At 52.5% G+C, this 16,284-nt stretch overlaps 1 protein-coding gene across 1 annotated transcript; it reads right to left on the reverse strand.

Moving 5' to 3' along the window:
- Positions 1-232: 232 nt before the first annotated feature.
- On the reverse strand, positions 233-14,243 carry OSBPL11 (oxysterol binding protein like 11). Its single transcript, XM_072122137.1, has 13 exons — positions 13,780-14,243; positions 11,395-11,463; positions 10,727-10,902; positions 10,574-10,653; positions 10,320-10,505; positions 6,426-6,627; positions 4,598-4,746; positions 4,324-4,464; positions 3,670-4,159; positions 2,709-2,895; positions 1,554-1,736; positions 837-990; positions 233-765 (listed from the first exon to the last, which is right to left on the reverse strand). The coding sequence occupies exons 1-13, from the start codon at positions 13,899-13,901 to the stop codon at positions 715-717; spliced, it is 2,190 nt and encodes a 729-aa protein (XP_071978238.1). The 5' UTR covers positions 13,902-14,243; the 3' UTR covers positions 233-714.
- Positions 14,244-16,284: the final 2,041 nt, after the last annotated feature.

Genomic DNA, 16,284 nt, shown 5'->3' on the forward strand with positions numbered 1-16,284 from the left:
AGATATCCAGCATCCTACACTCTGCTCACAACCAGAGCTGCAGCAACTATCCAACTGATACATCAATTTTCATACTCCACTCACACACAGAGCTGCAATCATAGTTCTGTTTATGTAGAGCAGTCTCCTCCTTCCAGCTTGTACTCCAGTGACTGTAGTATAAGGGGTGTTATTTATTATGTGTCCTGCGAGAGGCGCTCTGATCGGCGGTGGTCAGGAGCCGCAGCAAGGAGACAATTCACTATTTATTCTCATCCTTCCATCACGTGGTATGTGGAGACCCCCGGGGGTCCGTCACACGGATTGGAAGACGACATTCAGAAGAGAGAGATAAGGCACCACTCATATACTGTACAGAGAAGCCTCCTCCAGTCACAGCGCAAGCTGCATCCCAGCAGCTGGACCGTAGCACACAGCTCCAGCCCCCCACAGCTTGCAACAGTCTCTCCTGGGGTCCACAGGCAGCAGGAAAGGGTTAATCCTCACTTGTCACAATACAATCCAAAAGAAAACCAGATTGTAGTCCTGTCTGAAGCAGGGGGGAGGGGCCGTCACCTTTCAGTGACCAATAATACTGCATGATGGGGCGGGAGGTCAGCGCAGAGGGGTCATCTCTGTGTCCAGAGGATCCTGAGAGGCAGCAATAGGGGACGCAACCCGCACACAGCGATCCTTGGGGGCACTCCTTGGTAGTCACAGCCGTATACCTCCGGATTATAGGGCAGAGCTCTTCCATAGTGGGTGGTTATAGATCCAGCCGTCCCCCTGTGAATGGCACAAATTTCAGTCATGATGGTCTCCAGTTCCCCTTACTGTGGCCACACACAGCCACTTACCTCCTTGGAGAAGTACTTGGTGTTCCAGGGCGTCTCAGTCTCGGTGCGGTGCCTCTCCTCCGCCCGCTGGCGCTCCTCCAGCGCTCTCTTGTGCTCTGTGGCCTTGTCTAGGTTTTTCGCCATTAGGGCGTCTGTCACATGAGACCAAAGCCGCCTGCAGCCCCCGAGACAAGAGGAGAGAACATGAGCAGATAAAGGGGGTCTCCCTTAACTTCACTTCCCCCATGATCATTGGACCGGGCACAAAACCTTAATATATGCTTTGAGGAAAAAGTCCTGCTCCTACTAACATCATACACAAAGGTCTGATTACACATCTCTCCAGGGACAATACATAACACAGGCTGCAGAGAGCACAGAGCACAGCAGTGTGAGGTCTAATTACACATCTCTCCAGGGACAATACATAACACTGGCTGCAGAGAGCACAGAGCACAGCAGTGTGAGGTCTGATTACACATCTAACCAGGGACAATACATAACACTGGCTGCAGAAAGCACAGAGCACAGCAGTGTGAGGTCTGAATACACAGCACTAGAGATTATACACCTGACATTGGGGGCAGTCTGAGGTCAGGGGTCACACCTGCTGACTAAACACCTTTATCTCTATAGAAATATTATGCTTGCTCTGGAGTCATGGTAACGCATAAGACCAGCAGTGCCTGCACTTCCTGTAAGGACCCCAATGCCAGCACCACAGCGGCACCTCCTCACCTGGACTCGTAGGGCCCCTGCTTGTCCAGGGGCCGCACCCTCTTCCTGGTGACGGGCAGTTTGCTCAGGTCCACACTCCTGGTGTCTCCGCTGCTGGATGTGAACTCCAGGATGCTGTTCCACTCGCCCTGGATCTTACTCACCACCGTGTTTGTGGGGTTGTGCTTCACCTCGCCGGTCACCCTGCGCAATGACAGACATATATAAATTATTTACAAAAAAACTACCTCATTGAGACCCATTGGTCAAATTCATAATAAAACATCACTTTTATAAATTATGTTTAAAAAGCAAAGCTCATTGTCATGTAACACATGTAACACAAAATTGTATCTGTCATGAGATTATTCTTTTTAACATCGTATGCAGTAGACGGCGTTTCAGCCGTGTAATAGTTGGTTCTAGGAGTGTGTGTGAAACAAAGGGGTTCCTATTAGATGAAATCAGCGCCGCGTCATTGATGACATCACGGAGGTATTATTACCTCGAGTCAAGCGATTATGAGCACACTTTAGAGGGGGATAATGGACAGCCAGTGTATGTGAGCTAATGTATAATGACCTAAGGGGATAATGCTCCAATCGGACACAGATAGATAGTATAGCCGTTGTAATCTGCGTGTAAGTTGAGTATTTAGTTTTTATTGTCCCTAGAAAAACAAAGACATATAAAGCCAATTCGGCAGTGAGAATTACCTCCTGGATTTGGGGAACACTGGTACAATAAGAATGGAGACTATTGACATTGGAATTACTGTCTAATGATACAATGTTGCAACAGAGAACAATGAACAACAGTGACATCTACTGGTAGAAAATAGACACTGTCCACATGAATGTGCCACACGCTCCTAGAACCAACTATTACACGGCCGAAACGCTGTCTACTGCATACGACTGCAGACTACATCATTTTTAATTGTGTGTCGAAATTTTTTTTTGACACTTGTTACACAACATAAGCTTTGCCTTTAAAACATTAATAAAAGTGATGTTTTATTATGAATTTGACCAATGGCTCGTTTAGACCTTTTTTTTTTGTTAATAATTTCCCTATTGTATGGACCCAGTCAATGATTGTCCACAGTTTTGGTGTATAATGACACACATTGGACACAGCTATACCAGAAGGAGACCCCCATACACCCGCACTTACCGGTGTAACTTCCCTCCATAGAAAGGCTTGGTGTGGAAGGTGATGGCGGCAGAGTATCCCGTCTTGGCGCAGTTCACATTCACTTTCCCTCCAAGCTCAACCCAAGGTACAGTGAGGATGGAGCGGGCGTAGGCGCAGGGCAGCGTGAAGGTGTAATCCTCATCATACTCCAGGAGGTGCAGCACACCTGGGGAGCAAGCAGCTACATGAGGAGACCCCCCAAACCATCTCCACAGACCCCAAATGTCTGTGACCTCCTGGAAAGTATACAACCGAGGAATGAGGCCAAGAAGCTACACCCAACACTGCAAAGACACGGCCTACATCACTCCAGAGCTGTACTCACTATTCTGCTGCTGGTGCAGTCACTGTGTACATACATGACATTACGTATCCTGTACTGAACCTGAGTTACATCCTGTATTATACCCCAGAGCTGCACTCACTATTCTGCTGCTGGTGCAGTCACTGTGTACATACATGACATTACGTATCCTGTACTGAACCTGAGTTACATCCTGTATTATACCCAGAGCTGCACTCACTATTCTGCTGCTGGTGCAGTCACTGTGTACATACATGACATTACTTATCCTGTACTGATCCTGAGTTACATCCTGTATTATACCCCAGAGCTGCACTCACTATTCTGCTGCTGGTGCAGTCACTGTGTACATACATGACATTACTTATCCTGTACTGATCCTGAGTTACATCCTGTATTATACCCCAGAGCTGCACTCACTATTCTGCTGCTGGTGCAGTCACTGTGTACATACATGACATTACTTATCCTGTACTGATCCTGAGTTACATCCTGTATTATGCTCTAGAGCTGAAATCTCCTGGGGCCCCTGCTTGTTCAGTGTCTGCAGCTGAACTGTATTCTGGAACATCTTTATAATCTAATATTTCTCAGGTGTTGCCTATGACCCATTATGCCCACATGTGAGCCATTCACCTTCTCCGACCATAGTCACCCCGATGGACATCCCCATGAACTTGCTCTTGGTCCATACGTGGGTGTTGACACACATTTTGCGCTCTGGACACTCTGCGTAAAATCCTGAGACTGGAGGGTGGTGAGAAACCTGCTCAGCCACAAACTTGACGGTGTAGTAGTCCTTCTGGTCTGCGATGTCTTCCTGAGGGGATGTCTGATCCATGGAATCTACGGTGGTCTCTGAGTTTTGGGGTGGGTCAACATGGCCCTTAGGGACCCTCCAGGAGCAGTGGAAGGTCTCACCAATGATGGGGTTATATGGCTTCTTGGCCAGAGCGCCCTTACGTCCTTCATGGAAGGAGGTGAGGTAATACTCCACAAACTTCAGCATGCGGGCTTCAGGGGAGCCCCCTGCACTGATGGACAGGAAGAGGTCAGGGTGGGACAGGAAGTCCGCGTACATCTCCAGCAGGGAGCGCTTCTCCAGGATGAAGGTTGGGAGGACAACCTGGAAGTGACACGGACAGTGAGGACATGTAGGGCTCTGATCACACCTGAGCAAGGCAGCAGAACAATGGACTGCAGACTGATACATGTACTGATACATTGTAACGCACTACGAGACCCCGGTGCTAAGTAGTCCCTCAATGTGATCTATGACCAGTTACTGACCCGTGTGAGATCCATCCCGAGCTTCAGCTGTGACAGGAGGTGCAGGATGACGCTGCGCTGCTCCTCTACTGCCCCCAGGTCGTCCTCCGTCAACTCACAAGAGTCTTCCACCTCCTCCTCCGGGTCTATATCTACCGGGTCCTGCAAGGGACATAAGAGTCAAACATGAGAAACGACGACTCATTGTAACAGCTGTGACAAAACATCCAGGTTATGAAGGGAATGATCTGACGCAGTGTATAAGATGTCTATGGGTACAGGGGGTGTCCCTTACTGTGCACAGATGGCTGCCGTCTGTCTCCCCCGGGGTATCTGCCAGCAGCTCGGGTCCCTTCCTCTCCTCGGCTGGGAATCGGGGGTCCCCTCCGTTCTCCAGGTGCTCGGGCAGGAGGCTCTTTGTCTCCAACCAGTTTATTGTCACCCCTGAGGGAAGAGAAGTTTTGAACTTAGAGCTGCTCATACTCCAGGCCGGGCGCAGAGAGGGCAAGTGTCCTACAGGGTGCGGCAATCACATGTCATGGCGGTCAGCGAGTGGGCCCCGATAATCAGGGGGAGCGCAGGAGAGCGCGTGTCCTCTCACAGCGGCTCTCACACAGGACAATACCCTCCACATCACCGCATGGCGTTACCTGGCCCGATACTGAGAGAACCTGATACCAGGGGGTAAGGTGACACCACAGAGGAGCGCGCCCTGCACATCACAACACAGGATGGAAACTTGTATGGGCACCAGCCCAATGCTGGTCAAGAACACAGCAGCAGCAGCAGGAGGGCAGGAAAGGGGGCACAGAGCTTCATTCCCCAGGGCATAGGGGCAGACCCGGACACACCGCACCCCCTCCAGGGCATAGGGGCAGATCCGGGCAGAGTACCCCCCCCAACCAGGGCATAAGAGCAGATCCAGGCACAGCTTACCCCCTCCAGGGCAGAACACAGTACTTACGCACTCCACGCAAATGGGCAGAGCCAGGCACAGGTCACCCCCTCCACCCAGGGCATAGGGGCGGGGCCAGGCACAGGTCACCCCCTCCACCCAGGGCATAGGGGCGGGGCCAGGCACAGGTCACCCCCTCCACCCAGGGCATAGGGGCGGGGCCAGGCACAGGTCACCCCCTCCACCCAGGGCATAGGGGCGGGGCCAGGCACAGGTCACCCCCTCCACCCAGGGCATAGGGGCAGGGCCAGGCACAGGTCACCCCCTCCACCCAGGGCATAGGGGCGGGGCCAGGCACAGGTCACCCCCTCCACCCAGGGCATAGGGGCGGGGCCAGGCACAGGTCACCCCCTCCACCCAGGGCATAGGGGCGGGGCCAGGCACAGGTCACCCCCTCCACCCAGGGCATAGGGAAAGGGCAGGGCACAGCACTGCCCCACTCAGGGCATAGGGAAAGGGCCGGGCACAGCTCTCCCCCACTCAGGGCATAGGGACAGGGCCGGGCACAGCTCTCCCCCACTCAGGGCATAGGGACAGGGCCGGCCACAGCTCTCCCCCACTCAGGGCATAGGGACAGGGCCGGCCACAGCTCTCCCCCACTCAGGGCATAGGGACAGGGCCGGCCACAGCTCTCCCCCACTCAGGGCATAGGGACAGGGCATACAACAACAGGGACACTGGGTAATCACGGCATGCATGGCAGGGGTGAGAGTGAAGGGGGCACAGGACGCATGGGGATGGTGGGATGGTATGGGGTCGGGGGACTGGCGCTTTCCCTTGTGCAGTGACCTGTTCTCACCCTGCGCTCCAGTTACACTCGGGCGGCTGTGAGCTCCCGGGATAAATTATTCACACGTCCCTTTCTTATGTGCGAGGCCTTGGCGCTACTGTTAACAATTCATGACGGAGCTCGCTGCAAATACCGGAGCCGCGATATTAATAATCACCTGGCGGCTGCAGAGCAGGGTTGGCTCGTCATCCGGGGGGCTGTATGGGGACCGCTCTCCTTATAACTTAAGGGACAGTCAGAAAATGTGAACCAGCACCAAGCGTCCCATGCTGGGATTGGCTGTGTGGGGTATATAGCGGCAGGGGCTGCTGTGACATCATAAAGAGCAGGATGCAAGCCCAGCGCTGGCTGAGGGTGCAGGGAGGTGTGGGGACTGACCTGCTGGCAGGCTGTTCTTCTGCAGAGCGTTGTGCTGCTGGTACAGCATGTGGAAGCAGTCGTTCAGGCAGTTCATGGTCGCCATAGACGTGGCCTTCAGCATCAGCAAGTCCTGGTCCAGGGAGCTGAAGTGTCCGCTAGAGGGAAGACCCTCGATACTGCGCATTAACTCCCGCTGCTGACACTCCGCCCGCGACATCATCTACACAGGGAGATGGAGGGATAAGTATGTGACCCCTCTAGCAGAATCCCCCTCCTCCATGAGTAGCTGGTCACATGGTCAGGGTATGATATCATCTAGTATAACTCCATGGGGGAGTGGGATGGCTGGATGCAGGGGTCAGGGTGCCCCATCCACATGTGGTACATGAAAATAGAAAAGGAACACATGTGTCAAGTAGCTAAGAAAATAAATCCTTTATTACAAATATATATCTAGACAAATCACTTGGACAAACAATAAAAACAATTAAAACACAACAGAAGCAGAACAACTGCTTCCGTGAAGAAACGTAGCAGGTGCAGTCATATGATAGTGACTGACCCCCTGCAAAAGGACCCCCTAGGACCAACACTTGTGGAAAAAATAAATATATCACTGAAGTATTCCAGTATAAGCCAGCATAAAACAGCACAATGAAATAAATGGACAACAAAGTCTCAAAAAGCGAGTAAGAAAAATAGCAAGGTGCAAGCTGCTGAAGACTAAACTGGAAGATGTACAGTTACCCAAATGTAGGAGGTCCAAAGAGGGTCCAGAACAGTGCCCCACGCGTATCGCCGCCGAACGCGGCTTCCTCAGGGGTGCCCAAATGACATGGTGTCTGAGTTTAAATACCTGTGGATTGATGAACCGTGCAGCGCTGCTGGTGTGTGGGCCTGGTATAATGGCGGCGCCCGTAACGGGACACGCCAGGGCAGGTCACATGATCTAATGATGTCACTTCCGGTTCCGGTGACATGTGTGCTCGCGCATGCGCACCTGCGTGTAGTGGCCGGGCCCAATGTGGTATCAGTGCCGAAAGGAGGCGGAGCCTGACGATCGGCAAAATGAAAAAAAAATTTTTTTTTTTTTTTTTTTTTTTTATTTTTTTTTTTTTTTTTTAAATTAATAATAAATAATAAAGTGCCAGTGCAGTTTGCAGCTGGAAAAAAGCCCAGCATAAAGAGTGATAATAAATAGTGGTCGATTTACACAACACAGTGTAAATAAAAAGATGTGATGACGCTAAAAATATGTACCGGACCGAATGGCCAAAAGAATATAAAGAATTAAATAAACATGAGAATAGCATAAATACAGACCAGACACCAAAACATTACATAAATAAATAAATAACTATATAGTAGATAAATGAATTATTAGTGCAAGTAATCAAAATCATTCTTACAAAACACTCACACGCATGGGCCCATGCACAACCATACCCACACACTCAAGTAGCGCATAACCGGACACCCAATCCTTATAAAAATGGAGAAGTGTAAAAATGTAGTTTTTGCTTCTTGTCGCCGTGTGCACCAAGGCAGATGAGAAGAGTAGGTTGAGAGGTGGAGAACCATATTATTATTGGTGGATGGATGACATGGAGAGTAGAAAATGCCTCACAGAGCATATTGGCTCGTCTCTATTCTATTTATCTAATATTCAAGTTCATTTCTAAGTTTCAAGTTTATACCCATGTCTCATCCATAACTGCTTTTCATTCTTAGGCTATTGCCATGGCATTTTCTACTCTCCATGTCATCCATCCACCAATAATAATATGGTTCTCCACCTCTCAACCTACTCTTCTCATCTGCCTTGGTGCACACGGCGACAAGAAGCAAAAACTACATTTTTACACTTCTCCATTTTTATAAGGATTGGGTGTCCGGTTATGCGCTACTTGAGTGTGTGGGTATGGTTGTGCATGGGCCCATGCGTGTGAGTGTTTTGTAAGAATGATTTTGATTACTTGCACTAATAATTCATTTATCTACTATATAGTTATTTATTTATTTATGTAATGTTTTGGTGTCTGGTCTGTATTTATGCTATTCTCATGTTTATTTAATTCTTTATATTCTTTTGGCCATTCGGTCCGGTACATATTTTTAGCGTCATCACATCTTTTTATTTACACTGTGTTGTGTAAATCGACCACTATTTATTATCACTCTTTATGCTGGGCTTTTTTCCAGCTGCAAACTGCACTGGCACTTTATTATTTATTATTAATTTAAAAAAAAAAAAAATAAAAATAAAAAAAAAAAAAAATAAAAAAAAAAAATTTTTTTTCATTTTGCCGATCGTCAGGCTCCGCCTCCTTTCGGCACTGATACCACATTGGGCCCGGCCACTACACGCAGGTGCGCATGCGCGAGCACACATGTCACCGGAACCGGAAGTGACATCATTAGATCATGTGACCTGCCCTGGCGTGTCCCGTTACGGGCGCCGCCATTATACCAGGCCCACACACCAGCAGCGCTGCACGGTTCATCAATCCACAGGTATTTAAACTCAGACACCATGTCATTTGGGCACCCCTGAGGAAGCCGCGTTCGGCGGCGATACGCGTGGGGCACTGTTCTGGACCCTCTTTGGACCTCCTACATTTGGGTAACTGTACATCTTCCAGTTTAGTCTTCAGCAGCTTGCACCTTGCTATTTTTCTTACTCGCTTTTTGAGACTTTGTTGTCCATTTATTTCATTGTGCTGTTTTATGCTGGCTTATACTGGAATACTTCAGTGATATATTTATTTTTTCCACAAGTGTTGGTCCTAGGGGGTCCTTTTGCAGGGGGTCAGTCACTATCATATGACTGCACCTGCTACGTTTCTTCACGGAAGCAGTTGTTCTGCTTCTGTTGTGTTTTAATTGTTTTTATTGTTTGTCCAAGTGATTTGTCTAGATATATATTTGTAATAAAGGATTTATTTTCTTAGCTACTTGACACATGTGTTCCTTTTCTATTTTCATGTGCTACCTTGTTCATGTGTGTAGCATTATCCCTGTGGCTATTGCATCAGGATTTGATTCTGTTCTGAACCATCCACATGTGGTGACAGGGAGAGGGTCAGCTATCATCCTAGAGCCGTGTTCACATACTGACCCCCCTTCCCTGTCACCCTGCCATCACCTCGGGCTGCATACGTTTCTAGGTCAGTATGGGGGGAGTCTGGTTACAGGATCGCTCTGCATCGCTCCCATCACTTCTACATTACACATTTTCCGTGCACTTTGTAAAGTATCTGCCGGTGAGATACTGTGACCGCACCTTCACCAGCCGGAGGCGTCCAGGAAGGTCTCTGCACCCTGACCATTAAACGATGCCCCCCAGAGCCCCTACAAGAGGAAAATATATTTTTACACAGACTTGGCTTAACAGCTGCTATCTGACATTGAGCTGTCTGACTGTTCCCAGAAGATGCCCCCACGTCTTCCAGGACTGCATCGGAGGACATGTAGGAAGCTGCCATCCTAAACCTTGTTCCTAAAGTCTCAATGAAGTGAATGAGGGGCAGGTCGGGGTCCACTGCAATCACGGGGTCCTCGGATCTCGGCACACCCCTAGTGATCTGACGCTTGACCCCTATAAGCAGAGTTTGTTGATCCCCCCTGGAGCACCCACCATGGGGCAGATATATCTGGGTTCCCCCGGCTCTGCCATGTCACCCCAGGGTCCAGTCTATGCTGTGACATCACAGGGGACATGTAGGGTTTGAAAGAAGAAGCAAATCCAGCTCATCTTCAGCCTCTCATTAAACATAAACGGCACTGAACCCACCTCGTTTGTTTAGGCAAAAATTACGTTTCATGACTAAGAATGGCTAAGACTGAAGTTATACTGGAATTTGGCCGGATCGTTGGATTTATTTTTTGACAGGGTTTGCCTGTCCCACTCACCTCGCGGACCTCTCCCAGGTGGTCCGGCTGTAAAAGCTGTGCCTTCCTGCTGGCAGCCAGGGTGCGGTGGTGACTGATGTTGAAGAATGATGAAGCATTTTGGCTTGGTCGGCGCTGGGTGCCCGGGGAGCTGCCACTGCCCTGAGATGCCAGGGAGAAGCTGCGAGACTTCAGCGGAGGATTGTTCTGCGGGGAAGAGGAGAGTGAGTGGACCGCCACCAGCCTGCTGCCCCCGGGTGAGCCCGTCATCATACCTTGCCGATGGCTTCCGTGTGGTGCTGGGTGCAGATCTGCAGGCGGCTGACCCAGTGCTGGCGCTCCTTGGTGTCTGAGGCTGCAGGAGACATAGAGTTACCCACCTACCACCAGCTGCCCGGGCGCAAGGCGCTGTCATATTAACCCCTCACCTCTCAGCTTGTACAGCTCTCCACTGGCAGCATTGACTGTGAAGGTGTGAGAGTCCTCATCGCTGGGCGAGATGACGGCCCCTGCCAGCTGCACTGTGCCCCTCGGCTTCTGGTTCTTGGACTGCTCATTCACAAAGTACTCCAGCAGCCCGGCCTCATTGTTCAAGACAAAAAACCTGAAAACCACAAAAAAAAACATTAACTGTGAACGGATCGACCCAGCAATAACATACAGAGGGGTGACACAGCACCACCAACTAGTGGAAATAAACATTGGAAATTTGTACAGGACTCGGCAATGAAAGGGGATGTACCTACTATGATTTTTATCCCTGATCCACATCTGATCACTTGGACCCCCCCAAACACGAGGACCCGGCCCCCGCTTATCTCCAGCCTCTATAACAGGTGTGTGATGTGTCTGCCGACCCTACACAGTACAGAGCAGCAGGACACGGGATGGGGTCCCAGAATATGGACCGAGCAGATTGTTATGCCCCAGATGCCCTCTGCACCCGCACCTGCCCCCAGACTCCCTCTGCACCCTCACCCGCCCCCAGTCTCCGTCTGCCACCTCCCCCACCCACAGACTCCTCCTACACCCCCCATTTTATAACACTAGTGCCTCCATGTAGGTGGATTAAGGGTCGTCCACCCCGATCACTTACCTGAACTGCCAGCCGGTGACCAGGTTGGTGTACTTCATCAGGTATCCGCAGATGTTTTCCATGTGGTCGCTGTAGGAGAGAGCGGAGGGCGGGTGAGATCTACAGCACAAGACATCGTGAACAAATACAGATTGATAATGAGCAACAGAGAGGATGCAGCTGCTGCAGAGCCTCGTCCTGCGACACCCTGGTCGTTTTGAAATAAACTTTTCAAAACATTTATTTGCTTATTTGCTTACCCATAAACAGTCAATAACCCTGAGGTGGCCAATAGACCTCCAATCCGTACAGCCGTCACCTGTCTTGGCCACATGTCGGTCCCTAGAGAGGCCTAGAGAGGGTGTAGGGTCGCACCCCCCGGGCCAGCCAGAGGCCTAGAGAGGGTGTAGGGTCGCACCCCCCGGCCCAGCCAGAGGCCTGGAGAGGGTGTAGGGTCGCACCCCCCGGCCCAGCCAGAGGCCTGGAGAGGGTGTAGGGTCGCACCCCCCGGCCCAGCCAGAGGCCTAGAGAGGGTGTAGGGTCGCACCCCCCGGCCCAGCCAGAGGCCTAGAGAGGGTGTAGGGTCGCACCCCCCGGCCCAGCCAGAGGCCTGGAGAGGGTGTAGGGTCGCACCCCCCGGCCCAGCCAGAGGCCTGGAGAGGGTGTAGGGTCGCACCCCCCGGGCCAGCCAGAGGCCTAGAGAGGGTGTAGGGTCGCACCCCCCGGCCCAGCCAGAGGCCTAGAGAGGGTGTAGGGTCGCACCCCCCGGCCCAGCCAGAGGCCTAGAGAGGGTGTAGGGTCGCACCCCCCGGCCCAGCCAGAGGCCTAGAGAGGGTGTAGGGTCGCACCCCCCGGCCCAGCCAGAGGCCCGGAGAGGGTGTAGGGTCGCACCCCCGCACAGCCAGAGGCCCGGAGACGGTGTACGGTCACACCCCCGCACAGCCAGAGGCCCGGAGACGGTGTACGGTCACACCCCCGCACAGCCAGAGGCCCGGAGACGGTGAACGGTCACACCCCCGCACAGCCAGAGGCCCGGAGACGGTGTACGGTCACACCCCCGCACAGCCAGAGGCCCGGAGACGGTGTACGGTCACACCCCCGCACAGCCAGAGGCCCGGAGACGGTGTACGGTCACACCCCCGCACAGCCAGAGGCCCGGAGACTGTGTACGGTCACACCCCCGCACAGCCAGAGGCCCGGAGACTGTGTACGGTCACACCCCCGCACAGCCAGAGGCCCGGAGACGGTGTACGGTCACACCCCCGCACAGCCAGAGGCCCGGAGACGGTGTACGGTCACACCCCCGCACAGCCAGAGGCCCGGAGACGGTGTACGGTCACACCCCCGCACAGCCAGAGGCCCGGAGACGGTGTACGGTCACACCCCCGCACAGCCAGAGGCCCGGAGACGGTGTACGGTCACACCCCCGCACAGCCAGAGGCCCGGAGACGGTGTACGGTCACACCCCCGCACAGCCAGAGGCCCGGAGACGGTGTACGGTCACACCCCCGCACAGCCAGAGGCCCGGAGACGGTGTACGGTCACACCCCCGCACAGCCAGAGGCCCGGAGACGGTGTACGGTCACACCCCCGCACAGCCAGAGGCCCGGAGACGGTGTACGGTCACACCCCCGCACAGCCAGAGGCCCGGAGACGGTGTACGGTCACACCCCCGCACAGCCAGAGGCCCGGAGACGGTGTACGGTCACACCCCCGCACAGCCAGAGGCCCGGAGACGGTGTACGGTCACACCCCCGCACAGCCAGAGGCCCGGAGACGGTGTACGGTCACACCCCCGCACAGCCAGAGGCCCGGAGACGGTGTACGGTCACACCCCCGCACAGCCAGAGGCCCGGAGACTGTGTACGGTCACACCCCCGCACAGCCAGAGGCCCGGAGACTGTGTACGGTCACACCCCCGCACAGCCAGAGGCCCGGAGACTGTGTACGGTCACACCCCCGCACAGCCAGAGGCCCGGAGACGGTGTACGGTCACACCCCCGCACAGCCAGAGGCCTGGAGACGGTGTACGGTCACACCCCCGCACAGCCAGAGGCCTGGAGACGGTGTACGGTCACACCCCCGCACAGCCAGAGGCCTGGAGACGGTGTACGGTCACACCCCCGCACAGCCAGAGGCCTGGAGACGGTGTACGCTCACACGTAGCTCTAGTCATAAAGATGTATTTTATAGGTTTTGGAAATCCATTAAAACATTGTTAGAATATCTGTGCTCATCACAGGACAGAATATATTTTCTGCACACGTTTATTCCGCTCGTTCTCCTGCAGACTGAGCACGAAGGACGACTGCTGCTCACCCCATGAGATGAACCCCTGCAATCATCCCAAGCCACGTCCGCCCCCACTACAGGACGCCTGCCCTCTCCCGCCCCCGGTGCACTCACCTGTACTGCCACACCTTGCTGCTGACCCCCCGGGGGGGCACACGCTGGTTGTGGGGGCTGGGGGTCAGCTCCAGCTTCCCTTCACTGTCAGAGACTCTCATGGCCGGAGGGTCTCCCTGCATAGTGCAACCACAGACAGGACGTCTCTCTCCAGGAGAAGGGCGCGCTCTCAGGATGTCTCTCAGCAGCTGTGGAGCAGTCTCTCAGGGGCAGGCGGTCTCTCTGTGTGGAGCACTCAGGGACAAGACATCTCTCTTCAGGAGTGTAGCGGTCTCGCTCAGAGACAGGCGGTCTCTCTCCTAGTGTGTAGCTCTCTCTCAGTACTAGGTATTCTTTCTCCAGGCGCAAAGCAGTCTCTCTCTTAGTGGGTAGTAAGTGCTCTCTCCAGGTGTGGAGCGGTCTCTCCAGGTGTGGAGCGGTCTCTCCAGGTGTGGAGCGGTCTCTCCAGGTGTGGAGCGGTCTCTCCAGGTGTGGAGCGGTCTCTCCAGGTGTGGAGCGGTCTCTCCAGGTGTGGAGCGGTCTCTGTGTAGCAGGCTCGCTCGCTCTCTCTCCAGGTATGGGGCTATATACACAATGCAGTTCTGTAGGTAATGGCTGTTGCGGGGGAGGACTGATCTATAGGGGACACAGGTCACATGACCTGGGGAGGGGCCTATAGGAGAGGGGTCATGTGACAGCCAGTACGTACAGTCGAGCTCCGCCGTGTCGTTCAGCAGCTCCCGGTAGATGTCCCCCTTGTCTCCATGTCGCCTCCGCAGCCTTCCCGGGCAGGGCGAGGAGGTACGTCACTTCCGGGTTACGTAGCGGGCCCCTGACGAGGAGACGCATGGCGCAGGACGCCATCTTTCTTACTGGCAGCTACGCCGCATATATGATGTAGGGGGTGTCAGGGGTCATAGTCAGATGTTGGCCATAGGTCTGGGGTCGGTTGGATGGGTCCGGTTTCACAATAAGGTCAGGTGGTCATAGTTTCTGACTGGGTTTGGATGAGACCAGGTCAGGGAGTAGATGAGGTTCTATCTTCCTTAACCCCTTAAGGACGCAGCCTGTTTGCAGGTTAAGGCTCGCAACTTTTTTTTGAAATTTGACCTGCGTCTCTTTATATGGTTATAACTTTTGAACACTGTTACTTATCAAAGCGATTCTGAGATAGTTTTTTTCCCCACATGTTGTACTTCATTTTAGTGGTAAATTTTGGCTGATACGTTTTGCGTTTATTTACAAAAAAAAGAAAAAAATGATGAATTTTTAGAAAAATTTGCCATTTTCGAAATTCAAAATCACCGCGTTTTCAGGCAGATAAATTTACCACCTAAATAACTTGCAGAATAACATTTCCCATTTGTCTACTTTACATTTTCATAATTTTTGAAACGTTTGGATAATTTATTTTGACGTCACGCGGCCTACAAATCGAATAGCGATTTTCCGTATTTTCGGAATTGACTATTTTGGGGATAAATACTGTTTGAAATCAAATCAAACCCCCTATATAACCAACCCATTTTCAAATCTGCACCCCACAAACTATCAGAAACAGCATTTACAAAGATTGTTAACCCCTTGAGATCTTCATAGTAATTGAATCAAAATGGCGGTGAAATTTAGAATGGTCAAATTTTGTCGGTTATACGTTCATCTAGCCCTAAAATTTACACATTTCCAAAATATAAAAAGAGAAAACTCACCATAAAATTTGTTCTACAATTTCTCCTGAGTGCAGCGACCCCCCACATGTGGCTGTGACTTGTTTTATGGGGGCACAGCAAGGCGCAGAAGGGAAGGAGCACCCTGCAGCTGCCAGTATTTTAGTTTTCTGGTTGCCCCCTTTTGAAGGCTATAACATTTTCGCTTTTCCGTTATTTGGGCCATGTGACGGCATTTTTTTTGCGGGACGAGATGCTTTTTCCAGTGTTACCATTTTGGGGTTGGTATCACCTATTGTTGAAAATTTTGGAACTTTTTTACTAATGTATTGCAGGGTATTATCAGTGCCAGCCTATGCAGATGCATAGGCTGACACTTTGCCTTTAAGATGACGTCACAGACGCCATCTTAAAGGTAAACCCTCCAGGCTTCTCTGGGGTCCCGATCGGACCCCAGAGGTGCCAAAACAGCGATCGCCCCCCCGAAAACGGTGCGGGGGGGGCGATCGTGGGGTAAAGACCCCCAGAAGGCATGTTAAATGCCGCGGTCGCGTTGACCGTGGCATTTAACGGGTTAAACACCCGCGATCGGAGCCCCCTCCGACCGCGGGTGTTAGCCGGGGATGTCAACGGTAGATTACCGTTGAAATCCCGCGGCTAACGATGGCGGTTCGGCTGCTATACAGCGCTGAACCGGCATCGTCTCTGCGCAGTAGCTGTACTGCGCTGAGCGCTATTCGCGGGACTCAGCGCAGTACAGCTACGGCGCAGAGCGCTAAGGGGTTAAGCAGTCCCCTCATACTGTGGCCTTCACCCCCTTATATTATGGCCCGAAGTCCTCCATTCTCCTCCTGGCGTG

Source organism: Engystomops pustulosus, chromosome 8, assembly GCF_040894005.1.
Source record: "Engystomops pustulosus chromosome 8, aEngPut4.maternal, whole genome shotgun sequence".
NCBI lineage: Eukaryota > Metazoa > Chordata > Amphibia > Anura > Leptodactylidae > Engystomops > Engystomops pustulosus.

What these genes read in the sequence shown, in the direction of transcription:
- OSBPL11 (XM_072122137.1), bottom strand. Translation starts at nt 13,901, where the DNA reads ATGCAGGGAGACCCTCCGGCCATGAGAGTCTCTGACAGTGAAGGGAAG. An exon ending in AGCAAGGTGTGGCAGTACAG is followed by an intron (nt 11,464 to 13,779) that starts GTGAGTGCACCG and finishes TCTCTCCTACAG; the next exon opens with CGACCACATGGAAAACATCT. An exon ending in GGTGACTATGGTCGGAGAAG is followed by an intron (nt 2,896 to 3,669) that starts GTGAATGGCTCA and finishes CTTGCTCCCCAG; the next exon opens with GTGTGCTGCACCTCCTGGAG.